Source organism: Oryzias latipes, chromosome 11 (genome assembly GCF_002234675.1).
Source record: "Oryzias latipes chromosome 11, ASM223467v1".
Taxonomy (NCBI): Eukaryota; Metazoa; Chordata; class Actinopteri; order Beloniformes; family Adrianichthyidae; genus Oryzias; species Oryzias latipes.
The window spans coordinates 10,951,965-10,976,111 of record NC_019869.2 but is presented as its reverse complement, the minus strand read 5'-3'; the positions used below and the strand labels follow the sequence as shown (position 1 = coordinate 10,976,111).

General features: G+C 39.3%; 1 protein-coding gene across 5 annotated transcripts; it reads right to left on the bottom strand.

Moving 5' to 3' along the window:
* Positions 1-1,143: 1,143 nt before the first annotated feature.
* tbc1d5 (TBC1 domain family member 5) lies at positions 1,144-21,954 on the bottom strand. 5 transcript variants are annotated; one of them, XM_011480856.3, is made up of 23 exons: positions 21,846-21,943; positions 16,381-16,432; positions 15,709-15,827; positions 13,952-14,009; positions 13,691-13,799; positions 13,445-13,534; positions 12,857-12,931; positions 12,481-12,548; positions 12,293-12,395; positions 11,884-11,972; positions 11,738-11,788; positions 11,521-11,590; positions 9,347-9,519; positions 9,125-9,267; positions 7,590-7,696; positions 6,657-6,742; positions 4,447-4,745; positions 4,205-4,267; positions 3,007-3,215; positions 2,821-2,923; positions 2,628-2,707; positions 2,292-2,537; positions 1,144-2,214 (listed from the first exon to the last, which is right to left on the bottom strand). In XM_011480856.3, the coding sequence occupies exons 3-23, from the start codon at positions 15,806-15,808 to the stop codon at positions 1,945-1,947; spliced, it is 2,592 nt and encodes an 863-aa protein (XP_011479158.1). In that variant the 5' UTR covers positions 15,809-15,827; positions 16,381-16,432; positions 21,846-21,943; the 3' UTR covers positions 1,144-1,944. The 5 variants fall into 5 exon arrangements, with proteins under 5 accessions (XP_011479158.1, XP_011479160.1, XP_011479159.1 ...); XM_011480858.3 differs by having other exon boundaries at positions 2,821-2,920; positions 21,846-21,942; XM_011480857.3 differs by lacking the exon at positions 16,381-16,432 and having other exon boundaries at positions 21,846-21,954.
* Positions 21,955-24,147: the final 2,193 nt, after the last annotated feature.

Genomic DNA, 24,147 nt, shown 5'->3' with positions numbered 1-24,147 from the left:
GCATAGAAGTGGAATATTCTTGAATGGCCAAGTCAGTCACCTGATCTGAACCCAATTGAGTAGCATTTCACTTGTTGAAGACTAAACTTCAGACAGAAAGGCCCACAAACAAACAGCAACTGAAAGCCACTGCAGTAAAGGCCTGACAGAGCATTCAGAAGGAGAAAACCCAGCATCTGGTGATGTCCATGAGTTCAAGACTTCAGGCTGTCAGTGCCAACAAAGGGTTTTCAACCAAATATTAGTAATGACCATTTTGTTTTCAGTTATTTCATTTGTCCAATTACTTACGAGCCCATAAAATGAAGGGATAGTGTTTAAAAAGTGCTTTAGTTTTTCACATTTGTATGCAATCTTGTTGTGCAATCCATGGAATAAAAGCTGAAAGTCTACACTTCAATGGCATCTGAGTGGTTTTATTTAAAATTCGGGTCATCTACACCCACTAGACATTGTGTTGAATAACTAACTAAAGTTAGAAAAATGTGATCTGTATGTCCTAAAAAATGAGTTTTTTTTTTAGCTAAAAATTGCATAATCATAATTAAAGACCACTGGGAATGCTTTGACAGGTCGAAAGATGATTGGAGAGGGACTTTAATGTATAAATTGTTTTGTAAATTAAACACCCTGTTGAAATGCACTCTGCAGAATGAACAATAGGAGTAGCAGCAACATTTGTAAGTATAAAGATGACTTTTGTTCATGGAATAAATCAATAAAATTGCATAATCGGCATTATTCAGTAGCTCAGGCAGGTTCAGGGGATAATTTATGCCATTTGCAGAATTTGCAGTCAATAAAATCTAATGAAAAGCAATAATGGAAAACATGTTAAGACAAATATAAAGTACTTTATATTCTTAATTCCAAAGGGTTTAATTGTATATGCTGACAGGATTAAAAAAATAACTAATCCAAATAAAGCAACAAAAATCTACATTTAAATCTTTCCTCTGTACAGTTTAAAAAAAAATACAATGTTTAAACAATAATCAAATTGCTGTAATTTATGTACAGTTAACGCAGCAACTTGACTGATGTCTAAAAATACTTTTAACAGGGAGAAGAGGAAAAAAAAGCAGGAAAACAGAAGCATAGGATATTATCCTTGTAAAACAGACACCCAAAACACACAGCAGGTAGCAGGAGCAATGAATTTTTATTGATCTAGGATTATTTATGCTAAATGAACAGCTTGAGGAACATTCTTTGAGTGCTGCCTCACATCATTTCCACAAAACAACATCTTACTTTCAAAGTGAGGATGAAATTATCACATAAAAATGTCCACAGAGGGAATAATCTTTACACTAAAACAGTTACTCCTCAGTTTAATCATTTTTGTCTGGTTAATTAAGGTCATAGAGGATAAAAACATGATTCTCTTAAAATAAACAGCTTACAGGAAGAAACGAACAAGATCACAGAATTAGGTTTTTGAATCAGAGGCACTGGTTTTGAAGGAGAACGCTGCCCTCTGAAGGTGACAGCAGGACACGACCGCTCTTTAACAAGAGGAGAGATCTCCACGGTTACGACGGACGGTCACATTCCAAATCCGTACAGTAAGAGGCCTTCCCTGAAGCAAACCCGCAGTTTGATGTTCTCTTTGAAGCAGTAAACAGTTTGGTGACATATGTCTGCAGAGCAGGAAACTTTAGCAGACATCTAGGGTTTAAGGAACGGTTAGATCCCAGCATGTTGATGAGGCAGGCATTACATAGATGAGAAAGCTTATGGCATCAGCTCGACCTGGACTGAAGTCACACAGATGATAACTAAAGACAGTAGAAGGTTTTTGTGACATCAAGTGTCACAGTTCGGATGTGCAATCTTTAAAGGCTGACAGTTCTGGAGGAGCTCCACCCAAACCTGCTCCACCTTTCTCTTTAGCTAACCGTAACAGCATCAGAGAGGCGGAAACCTTACACGTGCTCTCATTCACAAGTCGTTAGGGTTAACTATGGTAAAGTCGGAGTCCTTGCTGTTGGTGGAGCCCTCATCCGGGCTGGAAGAGCCAGAGGTGGTGCCGACCATCAGGGGGTTATGAAAAGTCCCAGAAGCCCCCTCGGGCTCTATTCGCACCCTACCGCGCTCTCGCCTAATTGAAGGAGAGCGCTCAGATGCACCCTTACCTCCACCTTCTGCCTGCAGATCTCCATCCTGAGACACCAGGATGTAGTCGTCCCAGTTCTTACCCTCCTGGGGCATCTGCACATGGACCAAACATGTAAAAAGAGTGCTTCAAACTTCCTAAAACCTCAAAAAAAGGGACTAAAGCTGTGAACCTCCTGCTCCGGCGGGGTTGCCGTCGGCTCTTCGGCGCCTACGCCCTGATCCAGGTCGGAGTTTCGGCTTCTCCCCCCATCACCTCCTTGCTGCTGTTGGCTGTTGTAGTTGATAGTGTTCTGAGCAGTTTCTGCCGCTGCTGCAGTGGTGGTATAGTGGTCATCAGCGATGGTGATCTCTTCATTCTCCTCAGCCTCCAGCTGGCTCTGGTTAAAGCGCAGCGACCCCTTCAGGATGTCTTTGATCTGACAATAGGAAAGGCTCATAAATTTGCTATTAAAGGACATAGAAGGGGTGAGAAAAACCGCAGTTGTGATGCAAACGTATAGACACACCTGTTTAAGTCCAGCCAGTGACACCAAGACTTCATCTTCTCTCTGCAAGTGTTCTTGAAGGATGACGTCCTGGATTTTACCTACAGAAAAGGTTAGACTTTTGGTCTTTTTTCATTTTCTTTTTAGCTCCTTCTATTTTCAGCCCCGGAGCATACCCACAAGTGCGTGACCGACCGAATGCAGCCAAACTTACAGATGTGTGAGTTCATCATCTTGGCACAGTATTTGCTCATGGCCTCAAGATCATTAATTTGGCCTTGAAGAAACGATATCTGGGCTTCAAAGTCCTCGTCCTGCTAGGGGGACAAGTATCCAAACAAAGCAGCAGAATTAGAAGAAGGGATTCAAGAGGAAACTGCAAAGATGTCAGGCAACTCACCGTCTCCTTCCTGCCCATTGTTTTGCTGTGGGAGCGGGAGCGAGTGATGTTAAAGAAAGAGTCCTTCTTGGTGGCGGAAGGGGGGGGTGATGAGGTGCTAACATCACTCCCTCTGGACAGAGGTAAAGGAGGGGAGGCGGTAGACTGTCCACGCCCACCAGGGAGGCTTTCTATGCTGGGGGAGGAGCTTATCGCCATTGGGTTTTGGCCTATTTGAGATAAGAATGTGGAAAAATTTAGAACTCGTAGGTTCAGTGATGGCATAGTAGAAAGATTTGATTATAGATCACAGTTACAGACATTTTCCAAAGCTTCATTTTTAAAGTCCCACTCCATTCATCTTATGATCTATTTTTAAAGGCGTTCCCAGTGGTCTTTTAATCACAATGATGCAGGTTTTTAACCAAAATACATTTTCTAGGACATAGTTTCAGTGACAAATACAATATTTTTCAAACATCATTTTTCAAAAAAGAAATAGACAGAAATGCAATTTTAAGCTTAATTTTCTTTATACATATCTTCCATAATTAGAAATCGCCACAATAAGATGTTAAAAACACCAAACACATAATTTTTGGATAGATCAGCACTTGAGCATAGATCCTTGCTTTTTTGTGTGAAAGGCTGAGGAAAAAAAACAGCAGCAACATTCCCATATTTTAATAAAGGGAAAAGAACTACTTTAAAATCTTCAGTTTCTAAATGTAATAATTATATACCTAACCAGGGTAAAGCTGAAATGTTATTTACATTTAGTTTAAGTAATAGATAAAAATAAATAAATAAAACTTTCAATGTTAAGGTATTTTTTGTAATTATTAAACAACTTAAATGAACATCTTTTAATCTTATTAGTCCACATCAATTACACTTAAAAAAGATCTAATTCCTTTTTAGGATAGATAGTCCGATGATCCATCCACAATTTACACTTGCAGCATAGGTTTCAATAAATCATGACTTTCCTCCCTGTGCAAAGCTTCAACAAAAGAGAGGTGACATCTCCCTCTGCTGGGCAAGGGTGAGTGTTACATGCAAGTGGATTTTCATCTCTGTATCTTATATGTTCCCATCATGTCCCCGCAATAATGAAAGAGGGAATAATTCCCATAGCACATGAACATGCAATGGTGGTTACAAAAGCAGATATGAAAAAGAGGCAGGTCACACTAGCAGTTGCCATGGCAGCGGTTACCTTGTGTGTCAGTGTAAGCTTGTGCTGGGAGAGAGCCCTGAAACACTCCACCTGAAACTCCATCTGACAGACAGAAGAGTCAATGCTGATGCTGCCACACGCAGGTTATACTAAACATGCCAACAGTTAGTCAGTTACAAAACAGCCAAATTAATGAAGAAAATACACTGGTGGATAGAAACGATGGGCTTTCTGTTGTTGAGCCAACCTAAAGCAGTTGTACTTCGTGGCCTGCTGCTCACCTTTGCTAAGGTGGACCGGCATGCTTTCAGACTTGAGCAGGCGGTAGTGTTGACCCTGGGCCGGGTTCTGTGTCTGTACCAGGGCGGGTGGCTCAGCCAGAGGGTGGGGCAGCACAGGGGGAGGCACCGGGGCAGGCGACACAGAGGAGGACGATGAGGGGGAGGGGACCTCACTGTTGATGGGGGAAATGCCTGTAGATCCACCCGTCATGGCTGGAGAGATGAGCTTTCTGCCCAAGTTCAGCAGGCTGCTGGACACCTTGTTGATGTTGAGAGGAGGTTTTGCACTGGAATTTGATCTAGAAGGATTACAGGTAATTGTCTGCATCACATTTTTGCTCTGATGTTAATGAGACTAAGTGCAACAAATATGTGTACTTCACATATACATAGCAAATAAAAAAACACTTTATTTTTAGAACATTTTAGTTCCAGAGTGAGAAAGCACTAACGAATCCAACTTCGCACACAGTAGTCTTTTAAAAAGGGATTTCAAATTGTCTGGTTAATTGCAATAATCTAATATTTAATCAATGAATATTAACAATTACGAAAGCAATAATGCCTGACGAGGTGTCCGTTATCAGAAGTTAATGGACAACGCAGAGGCCGTACCGCGTCCGACAGTTGATAATGGACACTTTAAAGGGTGCCATCCCACTCATACCATGGTCACTTACAATAAAAATAAATATTAAATAAATAATAAGTATTTTAATCTTCTTATTTGTATTTCCAACGTTTCCTGTCCAACAGCTGAGCAAACAGATTCGAGCTGAGGCTCTTGTGTTGGACATATTTTACTTTTACAGTAGGGGTTTATCAATGTTCTGACACACAAAGTGTATTTGAATAAACCCCTTTTCTAATTTATGCTAAACTTTATTTATATTCACTAAATTTGTATCCGTTTTTTGTTGGACCGGATGTAAAAGAAGAAGAGGCAAGGAGAGAGAGGGATGTTGGAGAGGAGGGGGGGGATAAGGGCACAAAAGGGGGGGGAGGGTTAGGGAAATAGGAGGATGATTATAGAATGGGTGGTTGAATCGTAAAGCAATTATCAACAAGTTGCTGGAAGTTTATAATCATCTCAGTCAGGTGTAATCGTGCTCTAAAAGGGGCGGGGCCTGTCCACACAAACAAGCCCTGGGAGCACCAGCCCCAGACGAGCAGCCCACCACCCAGGAGTTTTGAGCATCCCCCCCACCACAGTCACGAGCCAGGGCCCCCTCAAAGAGAGACCCGGCCTTATGCTCCAAGCAGCCACCCACACACCCTGTGGGAGGTCCAGGAGAGAGCAAGGCAGGGGCTGCGCACCCCTGACAGAAGTGAGGGTCCCTGAAAAGTGCTGTGAACGTGAACATGGCTCGACCAGGTTGTTGGAATTTTTTGGAGGAGGACCGCTGGGCCCAGGAAGCAAGCACCCTAGGGACATGGTTCCCCCACAAGGGATGGGGGACAAGCTTGAACGTATATTCTCCCAAAAGAGCTTTTTTCATCTGTTCCATGAAGGAACTTATCCTATGAGCAACCTGACAAAATTTAAAATCAGATCAAACAGCCTAAGTAAATTTGAACAGATCTATGCTAGAATGTTGTGGCCGTTGAGAGAAGATGAACCATACCATCATACTGATATATCCTTGTTAAATATGTCTGCAAATAGATTTCTTCTTTGTACGTTATAAATTACAATCTGATTTGACATTTTTAAATTTCTTTTAGTGCATATTTTTAAACCCCTCATCTATCTTTCTGCTTCTTAAAAGATACTTAGAAATTGATCTAAACAAGCAAATTATAGCTTAAATTGTAGTGCAAGAAAAATGTCAGAATTCTCTGAGATTAAAACAATCAAAAATTCAGGGGCACCTGAAGGAGCAAAAAACTTGATCTGTACAGTAAAAACAAAAGACAGAGTTCTAAAACTAAGAGTTGACGGATATTTCAGGTGATATCAAACCATTTAACTCTCATGTTGTCCAATTCAGATGAATGAATGAATAAAGAAAAGTAATTGAAAGAGACAGAACATGATCAGCAGTGCAAAGGAAGACAATAACTGGCCAACACTCAAGTCACGTTTTTGGATTTTTTTTCTTTTCTTTTATCTATTTTTAACTTATAACCAATTGCATGTTCTTTTCTTTTAAGTATGTCCTGATTGAAATAAAATTGGCATCTTTAAATGTACTTGAGAAAAAGAGCACCTGGTTTTGTTCATCAGATCAGTGCCTCTTGTTTTGTAGTAATCCAGGTTCTGCTGGAACTGGTAGTTCACAGGCCGTTGATTGTTCTGCAAAATGAGGAACATAAAAAGAAAACGTGATCGTTTCGGTTTGCATGATGCCCTGCAATGGAGTGGTGACCTGTCTAGGGTGTACCCTGCCTTCACCCAACAGTAGCTGGGACAGGCTCCTGTGGTCACAGGGTTGCCTGTGACCCCTGTGACCTCAAAAGGGATTCAGTGAGATTTGAAAATGGATGGATGAGCTTGCAATTTTGCAAGAAGTTTAAAAAAAAAAACCTCTTATCTGAAGCCTCAGTAAAAAATGTTATTTTTAATTGTTAGTTATTGATAAACCATCAGTAAGATTTTTGAATCCATGCTCTAAAGAAGTATTTTGTGGTTATGAGAGAATAATCATCCTAAAGTCCTTTTTCACATTTTCATACAGTGAAAACTATGTCTCCTGCTGTTGAAATAAAAATCTACACATTTTAAAAATAAAAAAAAAGATATTGAATATTTTACGAGGGTAGCATAAGTGAAAAATGTCAAACTATTAAGAAATAGTTCTTTTTGTGTTTACTGATGGGTTGAGGCTCAAGAAAAAGGAACAGAACATTTGCTTAATTTAGATTTGTAGATAAATGCTGCTTGACAGTGTCACAGCACTGCAAGACAAACTGTTTATGCTTTGATGGTCACTTGAGGATTCCAGCATTTACCCGTGGGAAGGGTTTCCATTTAGGGAACAAGAAAATTAGGAAATTTACACTGAAGAATGACATTTTACTGAGTAAATATTTGCAGAAGCAAAGTCAGACACAGCAAAACTGTCAATCCAGGACAAGTTGGTTGTAGTAAAATTCCTCACTCTTCCATTTAACCTTTTGGAAAGGGGGGGGTGATTGCTTACTTTGGGATCTCTGAGGAAAAGTGCCTTTTGCAGCAAGGCATTGATATCTTCTACTGGAGGGTAGTGCATCAAAAGGCCCAAGCAGGTCTGGAAGTTATTAGCAGTTACTGGTAAAGAAAAACAAAGGAAGAAAGGGATCTTTTTAAATGTAAAAAACAAAAACATCATGGAAGGACTAGAGCAGATGAGATTTCTAGTGGGAATCAATTTCATCTAATAGAAAAAAACAGCACAGCATTAACCCACAACTTGACTACAGAAATAAAAAACGGTTAAAATTTAGAATTCGATTTTTATATCTTTAAGAGGACAAAGGCTACGTTCACACTGCAGGGCTTAATGCTCAATGAATTGTTTGCTAGACCGTTCACATTTCCAAGTAAATCCGAACTTTTGTGATCTCCAGTGTGACCGTGACACGACCCAAACGAGACCCGCATGCGCAGAAGCCAGAAGAATACTCAACGGTGAACGACGTCACTTGTTTCCGGAGCAGATGTCAACAACAGTGTTGTCAAAAGCGGAGCTCTTTTTGTAATATTAAATTTATTTTCACGAAGGAGCAGCACAATTACAATCTTCTCATTTTAAGAAGGCATTGGAGTCGGGATCGTCAGTACCCACTGTTGTGGAATGGGGATGTGAATGTGTTGGGGCCGCGCGCCCGCGTGTGCAAGCGCGTGCCGCGATAGAGAATAGGGGGGGGGGGGGGGGGCAGTGTGTGCGCGCATTCATGTTGTGTGTTACGGAGGACGGTAATAAAAGAAGGTTTCCCCCAAAATAAATGCTATGGACTCTTTATCAACCCGGTCTGGAGAATCTAAGGATCAGAACAGGGAGGAGGAGGAGGATCGCCTCGGGTCCCCTGCGCTTCTGAGCACGGTGACGGTCGGAAGGAGAGAAAGAAAAAAAAGTCATCGCGGGAAAGGTTCAACACCACGCTCTGCCATTTAGCTGGAAAATTTTTCAAAAACCGCCCAGTTGCAATAAGAGCCCTGGAGTTTGGCCTGAAAAGAGCGATCAGCCCAAATATTAATCCAATCGGGGATCTCGCTTCCCTTCCACTGACTGATCTCAGCAGCATCGTCCACCATGGTTGATGTTTACGTTCTCGTTCCCGCCTACTTTAACGCAAAATGATGACGTTTGTTGCGTGTCGATGACGTACGATTCGGAATCAAGTCGCCTGGCCGGTCAGACGGCGGTCGCAATTGAAAAGAACGGCTACAATTCGGATTCAGGACTGCAAACCCACGGGGCCTGGGTCGCAATTGAAAAGATCGGATCTGTGTCATTCAGACTGTCATGAAAAGATCGGAATTGGGCCACTTAGGGGCAAAAAATTCGGAATTGGGTCGTTTCAGCCTGCAGTGTGAACGTAGCCAAAGTGAAGCTTAAAAGAAAACAATGATTCAATAAACTTTCTTTGAACTGCTGCATGGAATTATGTCAACAAAGTTGGGATCGCATTGCCTTTACTACTTTTAATCCAAAATAGCAAACTATTAAAAAACAAAAACAAAAAAAAAACGTACAAGCATTTCGTATGTAGAGCAGCATGGCCACAAAGACATAGTCCACCAGATCCAGAGTGATGCTGTCGGCAAACAAGGCATCCCACACCACCAGAAGATCCTGCAGTGGAAACTCTCGTCCAAACAGCAGACGAACCCACCGGCTGAGGACAACAAACAGAACTTCTGAGTACAGCTGAGGACTCGGAAGAAACCACACAAGCTAAAAGAAGATACACTTACATGCCATAGATCTGGGGGGCGATCTCCAGTCGGTTTAGGTGCATGTGCAGTTCTGTGTCGTGCTTTTTCACCAGCTGGTCCTGGATACGATTGACTTTGGTCACTATGGCAACGGAAGGCCCAGCGTCTTGGGGGCGAGCGAACGGGATGCTGGATAGCATTTCTTCCTTACCCTATTAGATATGAAAAATATTTAAAAAATTTTTTTTTTTTTTTTTAAACAAAACTTGTGGTTATTTAGCGTACAAATATGTAGTTACATGAGATTTCTGGTGTAATTTAAAAAGTATAAAATCAGAAATTCCTCACATACTGTTTTTTTTTTTGTCCATTCTAAAATAGATTACTCCTTCATGTTCAGTACAGATACATTCAGACTAAGAGAGTACAATATTAAGACAACTAACTTTTCTAATCAGTGTTCAAACCTAACTATAAATCTGGCTAAACAATTTAGGATACTTTGGAAACTTCTTTCAAAATACATCGAGTGATGCAAAACTTAGGGAGGAAATTCAGAGAAAAATGAAAGATTTTTCAGAAATTAATGACAATAGTAAAGTGTCCCAGACCATCTTTTGGGACATGTTAAAAGATGAGGGGAAAATAATTTCCAAAACCTCGCCTCAGAGTGTATTATCCCGCTTATACCATGGTCACGTACAAAAGAAAGAAATGATAAATCAAATATTAGTACTTTAATCTTTCAATATTTTACATGAAGTGGGCTTTTTGAGACTCAGTGCGACATGTCATGGAAACAGCCACAGAGCCTGCACCGACCTCAATCTGCCGCAGCAAAAGAAAGATGTATATGTGCTAAATGTAATGTTAAGTGATGCAAAACATCATTTCAGAGGAAACCGCTTGTTTTTGACCAGAAGATAAAGCAAAAGTTTGTTTTAAAGAAACAAAATCCTAAACTAATTTCCTACATTGCTTTGATTGAATAAATATCCACCATTAACTCTGATCATTGAATGTGTATTACCAAAGAAACCATTTTATTCATTAATTAATAATAAAACTATTTATAAACAAGCATTCACTCTGTATCAAGCTATAAAGTAATCAAACAGAAAGACAGACAACAAACTATTCTAAATTAAAGATAACATTACCAGAGATACTGGCATGTCCCTCATAGAGCCATTTGAAGAACATTGATCTTTTCACTGTGGGATAACGTATGTCCCCTTTATGTCCCAAGTTTCTTACCTAAATTGGCGTTTAGGACAGCTCTATAATTTCGGACTTTCAGGCTACGTGACTGGAACGTTTTTTTTAATTGTCCATTATCACTTTTTAATGGAAAATCTGCAGCCAATCCGAATTAAGTATTCTCCCAGACCATGGTATAAAAAGTGAGATATTGCACTTTGAGGTGTCCAATATCAGAAATTAATGGACTTTGCGGAAGCAACCGTCTGTCGCCTGTTCACGCCTCCACGTCGCCCAATAATATCTGATATTGGACACCTCTTATTTTATTAATCTTTAAAATAAAAACTATAAGCAGTTTAGCAGTTTTATAAGTAGTTTGTGTGTTTGGTTACTCTTTTATTAACATTTATTGGTAAATGGATAAAAAACAGAAAGGAATTGCCATGACTGCTAGATTTTATTGAAAAGGTAAGATACTGGTAATTACTTTTTTTTTGACAAAGGTACAAGAGTAAAAGAATGCAAATCTGCATTTTATGTCTGGATTAGTTGAGAGTCGTTGAAATGAATAAATAATCTTTAATACTGAACAAAGGGTCCAGAATATTATAGCAGTGGTTAAGCAACAGTTTAAGGTCGCACACCATCAGCTCCAGCTGTAACCTTAGTTCCTACCTTGCTGTTAATAAAAAAAAAAACTATGTGCAGCAGAGAAGCAGAAACAGGTTGGTGTTATTTATTTTTCTGACATCCTCATTAAAACTGCATTTATCTGCAAGTACCAGATATTTATTCTCATGGACCAATGCAATATTTATAACAATGTTCACCGTGTTTGCCACGGTATAAAACTGCAGCCTGTTGCTATGGTAACCAGCAAAGTGTACCGGTACCTGAAACTTTCAAGATTATTTAATTTAGGTCTAACATTAGGCAGCACAGTTTGCAGACTATTAAAAACACAATTATAGAGAACAATATTATTTTTCTTCCCCCAATATGAAACTGACCTTTCTCACTTCTCTCTCAAAGCTGGAGAACCATGGCTCTGCTGTCTCCATCAGTTGTGAAAACATGGCGCTACATTGTGAGGTGCGAGAGGGTATTCATATGCACAAGTGGCCGGAAGAATAATGAAGAAAAAATAATAATAACAAGAATGTTATACTTTAAATGTGGAAGTAAGTTTGCTGTAATAAAAGTTTGCTATAAAATGTGTGTACTTACTAGGCATCATGCTCAAGGTACATTGGGTTTAACAGGCATTTCATCTCCTCACTGCAGAAAAATAAGTTCAAATTCATTTTTTCCCCAATCGTGTATTCTGATTCAGAGGGTGGGCTGAGATGGTTGTCTATTAAGCTCTTACTGACCTGGGGCTGGCTGTCTCACTGGCATGCTGGAAGGTTTGATGGTCACAGTGTAATACAAATACGATGGGGGCCAGGAGCTCGTGCATGCCCTGCAGAAACAGTGGCAAAGGGGGGCACAAAGAGTCTAAGAATATGGGTGGAGACAAACTACGGTTCATTTGTGTGGAGCCTTCCTTAATAATGATGCATGAGGTTTCTAATTTGTAATGACAGGTTAAATTTAGATATTGTTAACTACCAATTGTGTGTCACTTCCAGTTTACTAAGGAGATGCTGCACCAGCCATGTGTGCAATCACTGGCACCTGTTACAATTAGCTTATGAAGGCATTTTGTTCTCACGGATACTGTGACGACCAGACTAAACGTCCTGAGATACGGTTCTAACAAACTAGCCACAAAGAACCTACCTGTTTATACAGTAACTGCTCATTTTCTCTGGCATAGCAGAAGAGAATATCTGTCAGTTTGGTCCTGACGCCATCGTCCTGAAAGTATCGGATCTCAGGGAATCTTATGGGGGATAGAGAGCAGGGGCTTACTTAAAGACGACTGCCAAAAACAAAAACGGAGAACAGTGTGATGGAGATAAAGTTACGTTCTAAACACATCCTGCTTGATCATCCCCTTCAGCTCTTTATCCTGGAAGAACTTGTTCCACAGGCTCTGTTAAACCCAGAAAAAAAGAGAAGGTTGGGGCGTTTAAGGAAAACAGGAATGAATGCTTGTCAATTTAAAGCCATTTGACTACATAGTTGAGCTCTGTATATCAAAAAGATTTCAGTATCAGCTGTGTGATTAAAAGCAGAAGCCCATTTCCCACCACAACTTTGTATTTTTCTGCTAAAACATAAATTAGTAATTTATTTCTGTGGCTTGACTGAGTTTGTAAATATGAAGGAATAGCCCGAGTAAAAAGCACGGTTTTATTTCATCTGTAAACTAGGAACAACTGAAAAAAACGACTTACTTACCCCCTCATCCTGGGACAGAGGATTGTTGACCACCAGATCCTGCTGGCCTGCAGCCTTCCGGGGATTAATGATGTGCTGTGACAGAAACCAAGAGTTATCAATACTTCAGCAATAAAAAGATCAATTGTTTTATACCTTTACATATTAGTTAGATGTTGTGACCCAGTCTGCCCAGAGAGGGTTCAGTACTTTAACTGCCCCCACAAAGACAAGTAATGGAGTTAAATTGAGCCTCTCTTATTAAATACTTAAAGGCTCAGTCACATGCACCTGTACAGGAGTTGACCTGTACGGGTGCTGCGACGTTTTGGATTATCCGGGCCCCTAGAGGGTCATAGAGAGGAGCAGCTTCATCTTTGAGGGAGAGCTGGTGTGCGCTTCAGTTCCCTTGAGGCCACCTCAAGAGACGTCATGAAAAGGAAACGTGCCATTGTCGTGCGTGCGGTAAGTGTATTGTGAAGTGTTTCTTATGCTACGTTCACACTGGGCTCGGCAAAGTGCGTTCAAGCAACCACTTCCAATGAGAAGTTTATTGAAAAGTTTTAATCTCAGAATTCTTATTGGACCGATCACAAAGGACGGCATTACCATCTCTTTGATCTTCTCATACTGTGCCCGAAGCTCATTGGTCTTGTTGATCCACTGCCCCTTATCTTCTGGAAGAACCTCTAGGTACAACTGCAGTCACACAAAGCACAGATTGCTCTGTTACACAAAATTCCTTTTCAGAAGTCCCAAACATGCAGAAAAACAGCAGAACTAAACTCTAAGCTTTTGTCTTGACCAAACTAAGACAACCACCCTCTGCCAACATTCGATCCATCTGGCGTTTACCTTCCAGCAGACGCTCCGAAAGCGGCTGCTCCTCAGTCGGCCACTGATGCCGGCCTGCCGGATCCTGGCCAGGTAATTACTGTGGAGGAACAAGTCATTCCATTCTTTCCTGCACAAGGGAAAGAAGATTTATGAGCTTTTCAACTCAGACTGGGCACAGCTTCCATAAAATATGTCTTCCAGCAGTAGACTGAAAAGGCGGAAGCAGTGAGCTGTGGGAGAAAATACTCGTGATAAGCTCTGACAGGAAGAAGAACTTACTTGTAAGAGAGGAAAGTTGACTGAGACTGTGAGGAAGTGCTGCTGTCAAGAGATCCTCCTGATTGAAAAAAGGACAAATGACCACAAGAGGGAGACGTTTAGGCAAATGAGCCAAATCCCAAATCTTATAAATACTTATTAAAACCTGAAAATGGGAGGTACAAACAAAACTCCGACCCTTTAAACCAAGCATAACCCAAAAAAGGAACTGGCCCTTTCACTTCCTGTAGAAGGCCCATAGGTTCTTTGGGGAGGCTTATTTACAAACGATTTGATGGAGCAGAAAGTGCCAGAAGCAAGAAAAGTGATGACAAAAGTCATGCCTCTTACTGCTCCTCTTCTTTATTGGTGGTAATAAGACTAATTTAGCCTGCAGGTGAACATGCATTCCAGTCAGAGAGCTGTCTGTCAGCATTAGCTACAGGAGTAGATCATTCCACAGGGACACTCAACATGAATATTCATCAGTTCCACAACATGCCAGCCCATAATATTTATTTCTCTCACAAGTAAATATAAAGCTTCAAGAGCCTAAAGACTTTTCTTGCTAAGCTGGTGACTCACATAGTCGGATCTAAATTTATTTCCTTTAGAAGCCTAAACTTTTAATAACTCTGCTCCTCTATGCCTCATGTGTTGGTCTGATTCTCCATTAGATGCCCATCAGGGTGATGTAACGTCTCGTCTTTACATTAAATCTACAGATGAGGTGACTAAGAGAAAACGACTATCATTAATAAATGTTGCCGGACTGAATATATTGGATGATTTTCTTATATTGGTTTGCTTCAGCTTTGGTTTAGCATCATATCATTTATCAAATATCAATTCTAAGAATACTTTTGCTTGATGCTGTAGCACAGATTTACATTGTTGTTATTTTAAATCTAACAAAGGTTACAGGTGAAATTGTCAAAAGCATTGACGTGGCTTTGGCTCCAGTGTTTAGGGTTGTTTCGGTTAAAACCTCATTTTTTGAGTCACGGTTTTTATTTTATTTTCTGTTGACAAGCAAGTAACAATTAGGAAAAAACTTTTCAGTTGGCTCATACTTTTCCTAGTGTAACCTAATAAAACAATAAATACTTGATCTTTTTTAACTTGTAACAACAATCGCCTGACGCTTTCAACCTAAACATACTAGTATGCAGCAGTAGGAAGGCAACAATTCATTTTCAGAGTCGGTTTAATGGTGTAACGTGTTGTTGTCGTTCACCTTTCACAGGATGTCCTTCCTGACACAACCCTGTATTTTATGTGGAATGGGGACCGGCACAGGGAGACCTAAACCCGGGCCTCCTGGTGGGTACATAGTTACCAACACATTACTTAGGTAAAGTGTTGCATATTGATGCAAAGCCAATAAGAAAAGCTGCTTTTCTCTGCGACAGAACCAGCTGATTCACATTGCTCGGATGAACGGTCGAGAAGTTACAGTAGGTCTAGGAGTGCATGTTTTTAAGTGGTAGCCAGTGACATCTCTAGCGTTAAAGTGTTAAACCCATAACTGGATTTATATTTCATATTGATTTTTTGGCAAAGGCATGAACAATAAGAATAGTCACTTTGTAATCTGTTAGACTGATTGGGTGGATAACTGTATATTGTTATTTGAGTTATGTGATGGCCATTTTCTGTATTCTGTCTTGTAGTGTCATATAAGCCAATGAGGGCTGGGCACAGGAGTGCATGACACTTAACTAAAATCAAACAAACTCTATTGCTGACTCAAAATCTGTCATGGAGGCCTGACATACTGCTGCGGTTCTTGTTAAATGCGTGAAGCGGATCAAAGCCCGTCTCCTGCTGCTCCTCAGTCTGGAGTGGGTGACAGGTCTCAAAATTGAGGTGCTGCATGACCGTGACCCAGAAGAACCTGCAGAATAAAAATGTAGGTCAGATATGAGACAAGTGCTGAAACAGAACTCAAAAATGAAATCAGAGTAAGCAAATTCAGTAAATCAAGGCCTGTGATGGAGTCTTTGGTAGGAGTATTTTTTACAGATCTGATCCTGACCACAGAAGATGAATTCTTCTCCTTTCCTGACTGCCTTTCCTCTAGATCAGCATTTCTCAAACCTGGTCTTCGGGGCAAACTGTCCCCGTTTGTTCACAATGCCAATCGGCTAAAAAACCATGTGATTCAGCTCGACCTCTCCAGAAACCTTACAATGACAGTTTTTAAAGCCAGGCAAGTTTCAGCAGAGTAAGATACAAAACATGCAGAAGAGAGTGTCCGAGAACAGAGGCAGAGAAACACGAATCTTTATGACTGATAGGTCAAAGGCAGCCAAACAAAAGTCACATTTATTTAACACCATCTCCTTTGTTTTATCCATTTAACAGTTCAGGAAAAACCAACTCTAAAATAAAAAAAATCCCCTAATAAACACAAGAGTTCCCTTAAGCTGTTTGATCTTACAACTTACTGTGGGAGCCTTGTGATTCTTCTCAGTCAAGACTCAGAAGAAAAGGATGTTTCTGCAAGAAGTCACAACAATGACACCAAAACACTTGGGAATGGAAGATAAAACTTTTACAAGGTTAAGCTAGAATAAACACATTAAATTAAGAAGACCAGCAGAAAAAACAAAACTATTTGATAAAAGAAAGAATTTACCACATGCATTAACCAATATTAAGTCAAATGAATACATTTGAAAACATTTCTGATAGAAACACAAAGAGTATGACTATATTGAGATATAGATATGCTCTAGTTGGCATCAACTTTTAAAAAAAAAAAAACACATTTTGTAACACTAAGTCAAAATATTGCTTCTAAGGAATAGCTATAAATTAGGGGTGTCCCGATCAGGGTTTTTTTTGGGTCAATTGCTTTTGACAATCTGATGAAACAGAGTCCCGGTTTGATGCCTTTGTAACTGCTAAAGCCAGTACGTGTGCAGCCCTGTCTAAAGTTTGCTTCGGAAGAGGATTGGGAGAATGTCATATGGTCAGTCAAGAAAGAATGCAGAGTTGCATCCAAAGAAAATCATACCTAATGAAATGCATTGGGGTGGAAACATCATGGTTTGGGGCTGTTTTTCATTAAAGGGACCAGGACGACTGATCCGTGTAAAGGAAAGAATGAATGGGGCCACGTATAGTCAGATTTTGAGTGAAAAACTCCGTCCATCAGCAAGGCCATGGAAGATGAAATATGGCTCAGTCTTTCACCATGACAACGATCCCAAACCTACTGCCCAGGTGACGAAGGAGTGGCTTCATAAGAAGCATTTCAAGGTCCTGGAGTGGCGTAGCCAGTATCCAGATCTCAATCCCAAATAAAATCTTCGGAGGTACTTTTTGTCCAGCGACAGCCCCAAAGCATCACTGCTCTAGAGGAGATCTGCATGGAAGAATGGGCCAAAATACCAATAACAGTTTGTGAAAACCTTGTGAAGACTGACAAGAAGCATCTGACTGCTGTCATTACCAACAAAGGGTGTTTAACAAAGTATCAAGTTCAAATTTTATTGACCAAATTACTAATTTTCCACCATAATTTACAGATAACTTTTTTTGTAAATTATGCTGGGATTTTCTGGATTGTTTTTCCTCATTTTTTCTCTTTCATAGTTGAGGTTTACTTATGATGAAAATTGCAGGCCTCTTTCATTTTTTGTGGTGGAGGAACTTGAACTAATTGGTGGCTGACAAAATACTTTTTTGCTACACTGTATCTGTAATAACAAGCTTGAAAAATATGGTGATGATCATGAGGAGAAGAAAAATATGTGATCCCGGACTGGGATGCAACATCTGAAGGCCCGTACACACCGGGACGAATATTCGCCAGGCGTTATTCGCCAGCGTTTTTCGCCACGTTTTTTGTGTTCACACCCAGGCGATTTTCGCTGACGGTGAGCCGAGCGAACATGCAATTTCATTCCCTGACATTAGATGGCGCTTAATGTAAACAGAAATACTCCTGTACACAAGGTGGCGCTGCGCAACTTTACGCTTCTTAAAGTCGCTTTTCACTCAGAAGAAGATAGCAAGTATTTACGCGCTTGTCAGAATAATACAAAAAAACATGAATATTTCAAGCATCAGTAGCTCCAACTGGTACTTGGTAAGGGGATATTTAAGAATGTCCGTCATTATTTCTTTGCGGCAGTGTTGACGCTACTTGGCGTCTGTCTTCTTCGCTGGTATGTGTGCTCAGCAAGGCAGTTTTGTGTTTGAGCGCCCCCAAGTTGTGTTTTACTGTAACTTCAGAAGCTCCAGACACGTGTGCAAAAGCGCCATTCTCATTGGTCGAATAGATTTCGACACGACGCGTCGAAAAAAAAAAACGAACCCGAGGCGTTTTTTTTTTTACGCTTTGTCGCGTGGCGTTTTTTCGCGTCGGTGTGCACACTCTCATTGGTGCCCTTTGTTTAGTCACGAGGCGTTAAACGTCGGCGAATATCGCCGGCGAAATTCGTCCCGGTGTGAACAGGCCTTGATTTTGATAGATTCTGAAACTAGAGGATTGGGCCTGATTTCCAACGGTTTGATCAAATAGGAACATCCCTACTGAAGATATAGATTTTTAAAATCAAAAAGTACAAATTCCTTTGCAACTCGAACACAGTCGTGTCTCCCTCATCTAGCGTCCTTCAAAAAGAGAAAAAATAACCTTGCTGTTGCAGCTAAATATCGAAATGAAAACCACCAAAGAGGAGAACTGGACTATTCCGTCCTTTTTCAACAATGGGCATGTCCCAGTCCTCCTAACAGTTTTCACAATGAAAATCGCTGCTTTTCTTAATCTATTGACGTGAAAAGTGACAAAAGCTGGTAATACTTTGGTCTTGAAATGAAATTATGTTTTATTTAGCATATTACAAAGTAGGGCTATTTGACAAATCTGGCAGCCAAATTATGCAAGGGAAAGTATAATTAAGATCTGGCTTCAGAAAAGAGTTTAACTTTCTCTGTGAGACACTGCAAACTAGGTTAACCAGTTCTGCCTTCAGCCCTTATTCAAACTGGGATTATTCCATGTTTATAAATTTGGTTTGTTTAATGCACAAGCTGATGAAACATTACCAATCCACAGTGCATGGAGTGTTCTTTCCATTTAATAATTGTGGAAATAACCCAACAAAGGCATCTTTTAAACCTATTAACTGTATGAATGAAACATTGCTTGATCAATTAGCTCAACGCTCCATGAAAATAGAAATTATCTTATATGAATAATGCATGCTGTTTTCTGGGGAAACATCTGTTCCACTCAAAGACTAATGCTCCCCTTCAATGAGTGTTTTTTTTTTCCCTCACATTGCTCATGATTATGGCATAATCCCAGCGAAATTTCAGAAGTAATCTGCAACTTTTACAAACAAAAGGAAAGCCGTGAAGAGGTGTCTGCCCGTTTCCCTATGACAGTGTTCTCTTTTCAATTATCCCTTAAAAGTGGCAGATGTAATCCTTGGTTTGTTAGCGCGATCCTGACCAACACAGCAGTCCACTAGCTTTCGGACAATTTTATCTTTCACCAGAAACAAAAGAAAAAGGAAGGAAAAAAACAAACAAACTCTGATTTTCCCCACATACTTATCAAGCAAATTACCTTATGAATGATCTAATACAGCAGACTAGGCTCCTCTCAATAATGGACAACACAAATCTTTTATAAAAATAATAAAAATGGCATAAATAAATCATTAGATGAGATACAGGGGGTCAGTTTTTCTCAAACATATCTACTCTTGCTTGTTAGCAAATGCTTTGGATGCTAAACAAATTGCATTAGTTCAAAGCCATTTTTAAGATTTTCTGGCTATTTTTCCTGTTTTGGCTAATTTAATTACTAATCACTGATAATAATATTTCACAAGTGGGATATTTTGCTTCAGTGAAAAACAAAGAAAGTCTTATAGCTAAACTCAATAGAAACCCTTTCAATAAAGATACAAATCTTTGAATTAAGCACAACTTTTTTTTAATTTATGTTCAATTTCAACAGTCAGTATTATTCTTGGCTCAAAGCTTCTCTTTCTTTCTTGGAGAAAAATCCTGGCAGTAACACATTCCTTTAATGTCAAGAGAGCTTTCCAAAGCAGAAGCCGAATAATACCTCTAAAAAGCTTGACTAATTAAATGTCACTTTCCGTAAAACTTAAAAACAAAATTCACCTTATTAGAACCCCAATCACTCAAAAACGAAGCTAAAAGAAGGCCAGCTACAATGGAAAAAAAAGTTTACACAGGATGCGTATGTAAAGAACAGCAGTGAAAGGGATGATCCATCTCTGCCGGCTGCAGCTGCAGACTGCAGTTTAGTCAGAGAGGAACACTGGAGCTAAATAAACTCACATGCCTCAGCACACAGAGAGAACTCAAAAACCTACACAGTCACATGCACTGCAAGAAGATGAGAACATGCAGGGAACCAAAAGCTCCGCAAACTACTGGGAATTTTCTCGGGCCTTTGAGATTTCACAACCACACACCTGCCCATCTTCAAGAGCGCAAGCAGAAGTTGACGAGGCGCAAGTAAAACCTGGCAAATGTGGACATTCACAGAGAGTCACATGGTGACTTTTGAGAGGGATATTTTTAGCTCCAGTCAAAACCATTCTTTATTGTCAACTGGGTTAACCTAATCTCACAGGGTTTTAAAAACGATTAAAAATAAAACAATAAAAAAAGAAGAGAAGAAAACATTATGAAACGCTTAGAAATTCACAGAGCCTGCAGCTGAAACTAAAGTGTGACGAGGATTAAGTGAAGCTAAAGTACACATGCATAGTATGAAATGTTTTTTAATTCAAACCCTAAAACGTTTATCTGAACTGACATTCTTTTCAAAGAGAAATTCCATAATTGATCTGAGTGATGCAGTGATTTTTGGTTTTGTCATCACTATCACTATCTCCAGCAATCTGAATAAATAAAGGGCCCTGCAGCAGACTGACCACCTGTTCAGGGTCCTTGCTGGGTTGGCTCCAGCGACCCTGTGACCTCAAAAGGGATTCAGTCAGTCCTGAATGAATGGATGGATGGATGGATGGATGGATGGATGGATGGATGGATGGATGGATGGATGGAATTTGAAGAATAACCAATAAATTAGTCCACATAAGTAATGCACAAAAGTCAAAGATTGAACCAAGAACCTCGGATGAATTTAAACAATTTGAATAAGAGCTGGGTAATAAAGTGACTGGATTGGCATCTAGCTCAGTTACCAGTTAGAAATATGATTTAGTTTTTTAAAATAAATAACTACCGGTAGTTAAACTCGAGAAATGCAAAAATGGTCATTGAAGTTATGAATTCATAAAGTAAAATGCTATTTTTGTCATGAAAATATGAAAAATCTACTTTATAGGACAATTCAATGCATGATTTTCATCAACTAAGGTGTAATTCTTTTTTTAAACTTTAAATATTTACTTTAGTTGGTTGTGATGATATGACCAGTCTGAAAACTGGAAACACTATGCAAGTAAAAGCTTATCTTTAACAAACCAAATCTGAGAACGTAACTTCAATAGTTTTGAAGCACGCGCGCGCGCACACAAACCGCATCATTAAAATTAATACATACAGAATTGTTGTAGCCAGCGGGAATAATGTAGAGAAAAACACCAAGCAGTTTCTCTCGTCTTTGAATAATAAATTAAAGCTACACCAGTTAAGCAGGTTGGATGATACTAGTTTTGGGAGTCTGTAAACTGAACGTGACCAAATGACAGGAAGCAAATATAAGCTAGCTTACAGTTAGCCTGAGCATTAGCACTTATCCAACCCAGTAAGGCCCGTTCTCACGTCCGACACCGCTACAGCCGTCACAAAAAAGTTGCAATAAGCACGCGCACAAACCAGCTCGAGTGTAACAAACAGCAGAGTGCAAATTATGAGTACTTATCGTCTTTCTGTGTATGTTAAATACCTGCCAAGATCATGGCAGAATCCTCATTCTGCTGTTGGACTCTACCGACTTGTAAACAGAAGCTGGTCAGGCGGATGTGCTGAAGATCAGCTGACTGGTCACGTGACCACAGAACTGAAGCTTTGCAAGAGCCGATGGAGGTAGATGGTCAATTAAATTATTTAGGGTGGAACACCAAATGACTGTTCACGTGATAACTGGTCTTTAATGCGACACATTTACCCCCTAATTTAAGACAAGATTTTATTTTTTTAGTTGACAAATAACTGAATTTTTAAAAAGCTTGATTTTTAGGCTAAAATATCTGTTTCAAGATTCAGATTGTAGTTTTTCTTTTTTTGTTTTTTAATATATTTACCAAACCTAGATTAAATTAAAAAAAAAAAGCAATAGTGAGACTCAAAAGTAATGGTGTGGCCCCTGAAGCGAACAGCCCACTCAAAGGCACCAACTGGGCTGCGACCATGTTACATTGAAACTCTAATGAGTTTAGGGGCCACTTGCACTTTTGTGTTCTCATTGGAGAGACACATCAGTGTTCATATAGTCCATTAGCAAAAAGGAGGACACCCAAAATTTATTTTATTAAGTATACATGAGTATAAGTATGGCAAGTCTCCTGTAGACCATGTTCTTGTAGTGTAGGATGTACTAACCCAATACTTCTTTAGACTAAATTGGAGCATTTAAAGTTAACAATATATCATATATAAAAAGTAAACTTCAAGTATATTGGGTAACGTTTAGTATACTTGTAGTACCGATACACTAATATAGAGTATTTTTTGCTAAGATGTCTGATACATTAATCAAAATGAATGGTTACATTTTTTTTAATAATAACTAAAGACAAAGCAAATATTAATTCATTTGTCTCCAAAACCTGTTTAGTCATGAGTTCATTTTCCAGTCCATCACAGGGCAACAAAAACAGACAACCACATGCATACCTAAAGACCAATTTAAAGTCTCCAATTAACCTGATAACAAACATTTTTTTGACCCTGTGAGGAACCTGGAAAGAACGTAGCCAGGACTTGAACCAGGGCTTCCTTACTTCCCAAAAAGTTCCCAAAAAAAAAAGACCACACGTTTCATATATGCACCGAAGATGCAAGGATTTTTCAAGGGTTATCTGTCTTTCAGTATTGCTATTTTTGATTTAGTTTATCCTTTATCACAAGATAAATTATAATTTGGAAGTGCTATCATGAGTGTTTTTGACAAGACAAAATAAACAAAATTCAGTTGGCCTAGAGTTATGCTTTTAACTTTTTTATTTTTATATTGTCAGATTGTAACTTGTTGTCAAGATTAAAGTTTTTTTTAAATCCTTTTTTCAATGTTGTGCATGTCTGTCTCTAGAATAAAAAATGCTAGGTAGCCATTGTAGACTTCTGACTAGAAAAACCTTCACAATGATATTTAAATATTCAAACATTAACATTTAAATTTGGGTTGTCAAATTATCACATTAATCATGATCAATTATTACAGACAAATCAGTGCATTTTTATCGCATTCATCTAATTTTTAATCTCTAACTATTACCTTTTATGCAAAGGATTGTGCCAGGCGAGGGATATGTTATCAGAAATTAACGATGTGGAGGTCTGATTTTGTTGGACAGTTGCTTTGGCGAAGTCCATTTATTTTGGCAGTATCCCGCTTCTACCACTTATAAAATAGATACATTTTAAAACAGTTATCAGTACTTTATTCTTGTTATTTTTTAACATTTAAATTGCTTTTCACAAGAAATGGACTACTTGAAACGTGGTACGACGTGTTGTCATGGTAACAGCTACAAAGCCTGCACTGACCTTACTCTGCAGCAGCGGAGGGAAGTGGTATATATGATGAACACCACGGCAAGTTAAACAGAGCATAATTTCACTTCTTACCACTTGTTTTTGTTAGTCCAAAATCTAAATAGTTAAAAATCTCTGTCGTCACCTCCTTGTGTCTCATCCTACTTAGATAATCTTCTGCTGCATCCCAGTCTTCAAAATGATCAAAATCACCAAAAATGTTAAAGGAAATCATTTGTCTTCTCTTCTATCTTGCTGTTTTGATGAAACTATAGAATAAGGTATGTATTATGGTATTAATAAGAACTTAGTTGTCAATTTTTTTGGATTGCTCAGAAAGTGTTTCTACAGTTTTTTGATGTGTTAAATTAGTGAACTGTGGACCTTTTCTTTTGGTCTGTGTTTTTTGTAATTGTTTGAGACAGAAATAAAAAAAAATCCGCCTCGGTGGTGTAAAAGTAAGAGGTCTGTTGAAAAAAAAAACTTAATCA

Coding starts and splice junctions, on each gene's coding strand:
- tbc1d5 (XM_011480857.3), bottom strand. CDS start 15,808: ATGCAGCACCTCAATTTTGAGACCTGTCACCCACTCCAGACTGAGGAG. Junction 13,800..13,951: donor TCAACTTTCCTCTCTTACAA/GTAAGTTCTTCT, acceptor TCCCTTGTGCAG/GAAAGAATGGAATGACTTGT. Junction 7,697..9,124: donor GCTCTACATACGAAATGCTT/GTACGTTTTTTT, acceptor TTTCTTTACCAG/TAACTGCTAATAACTTCCAG.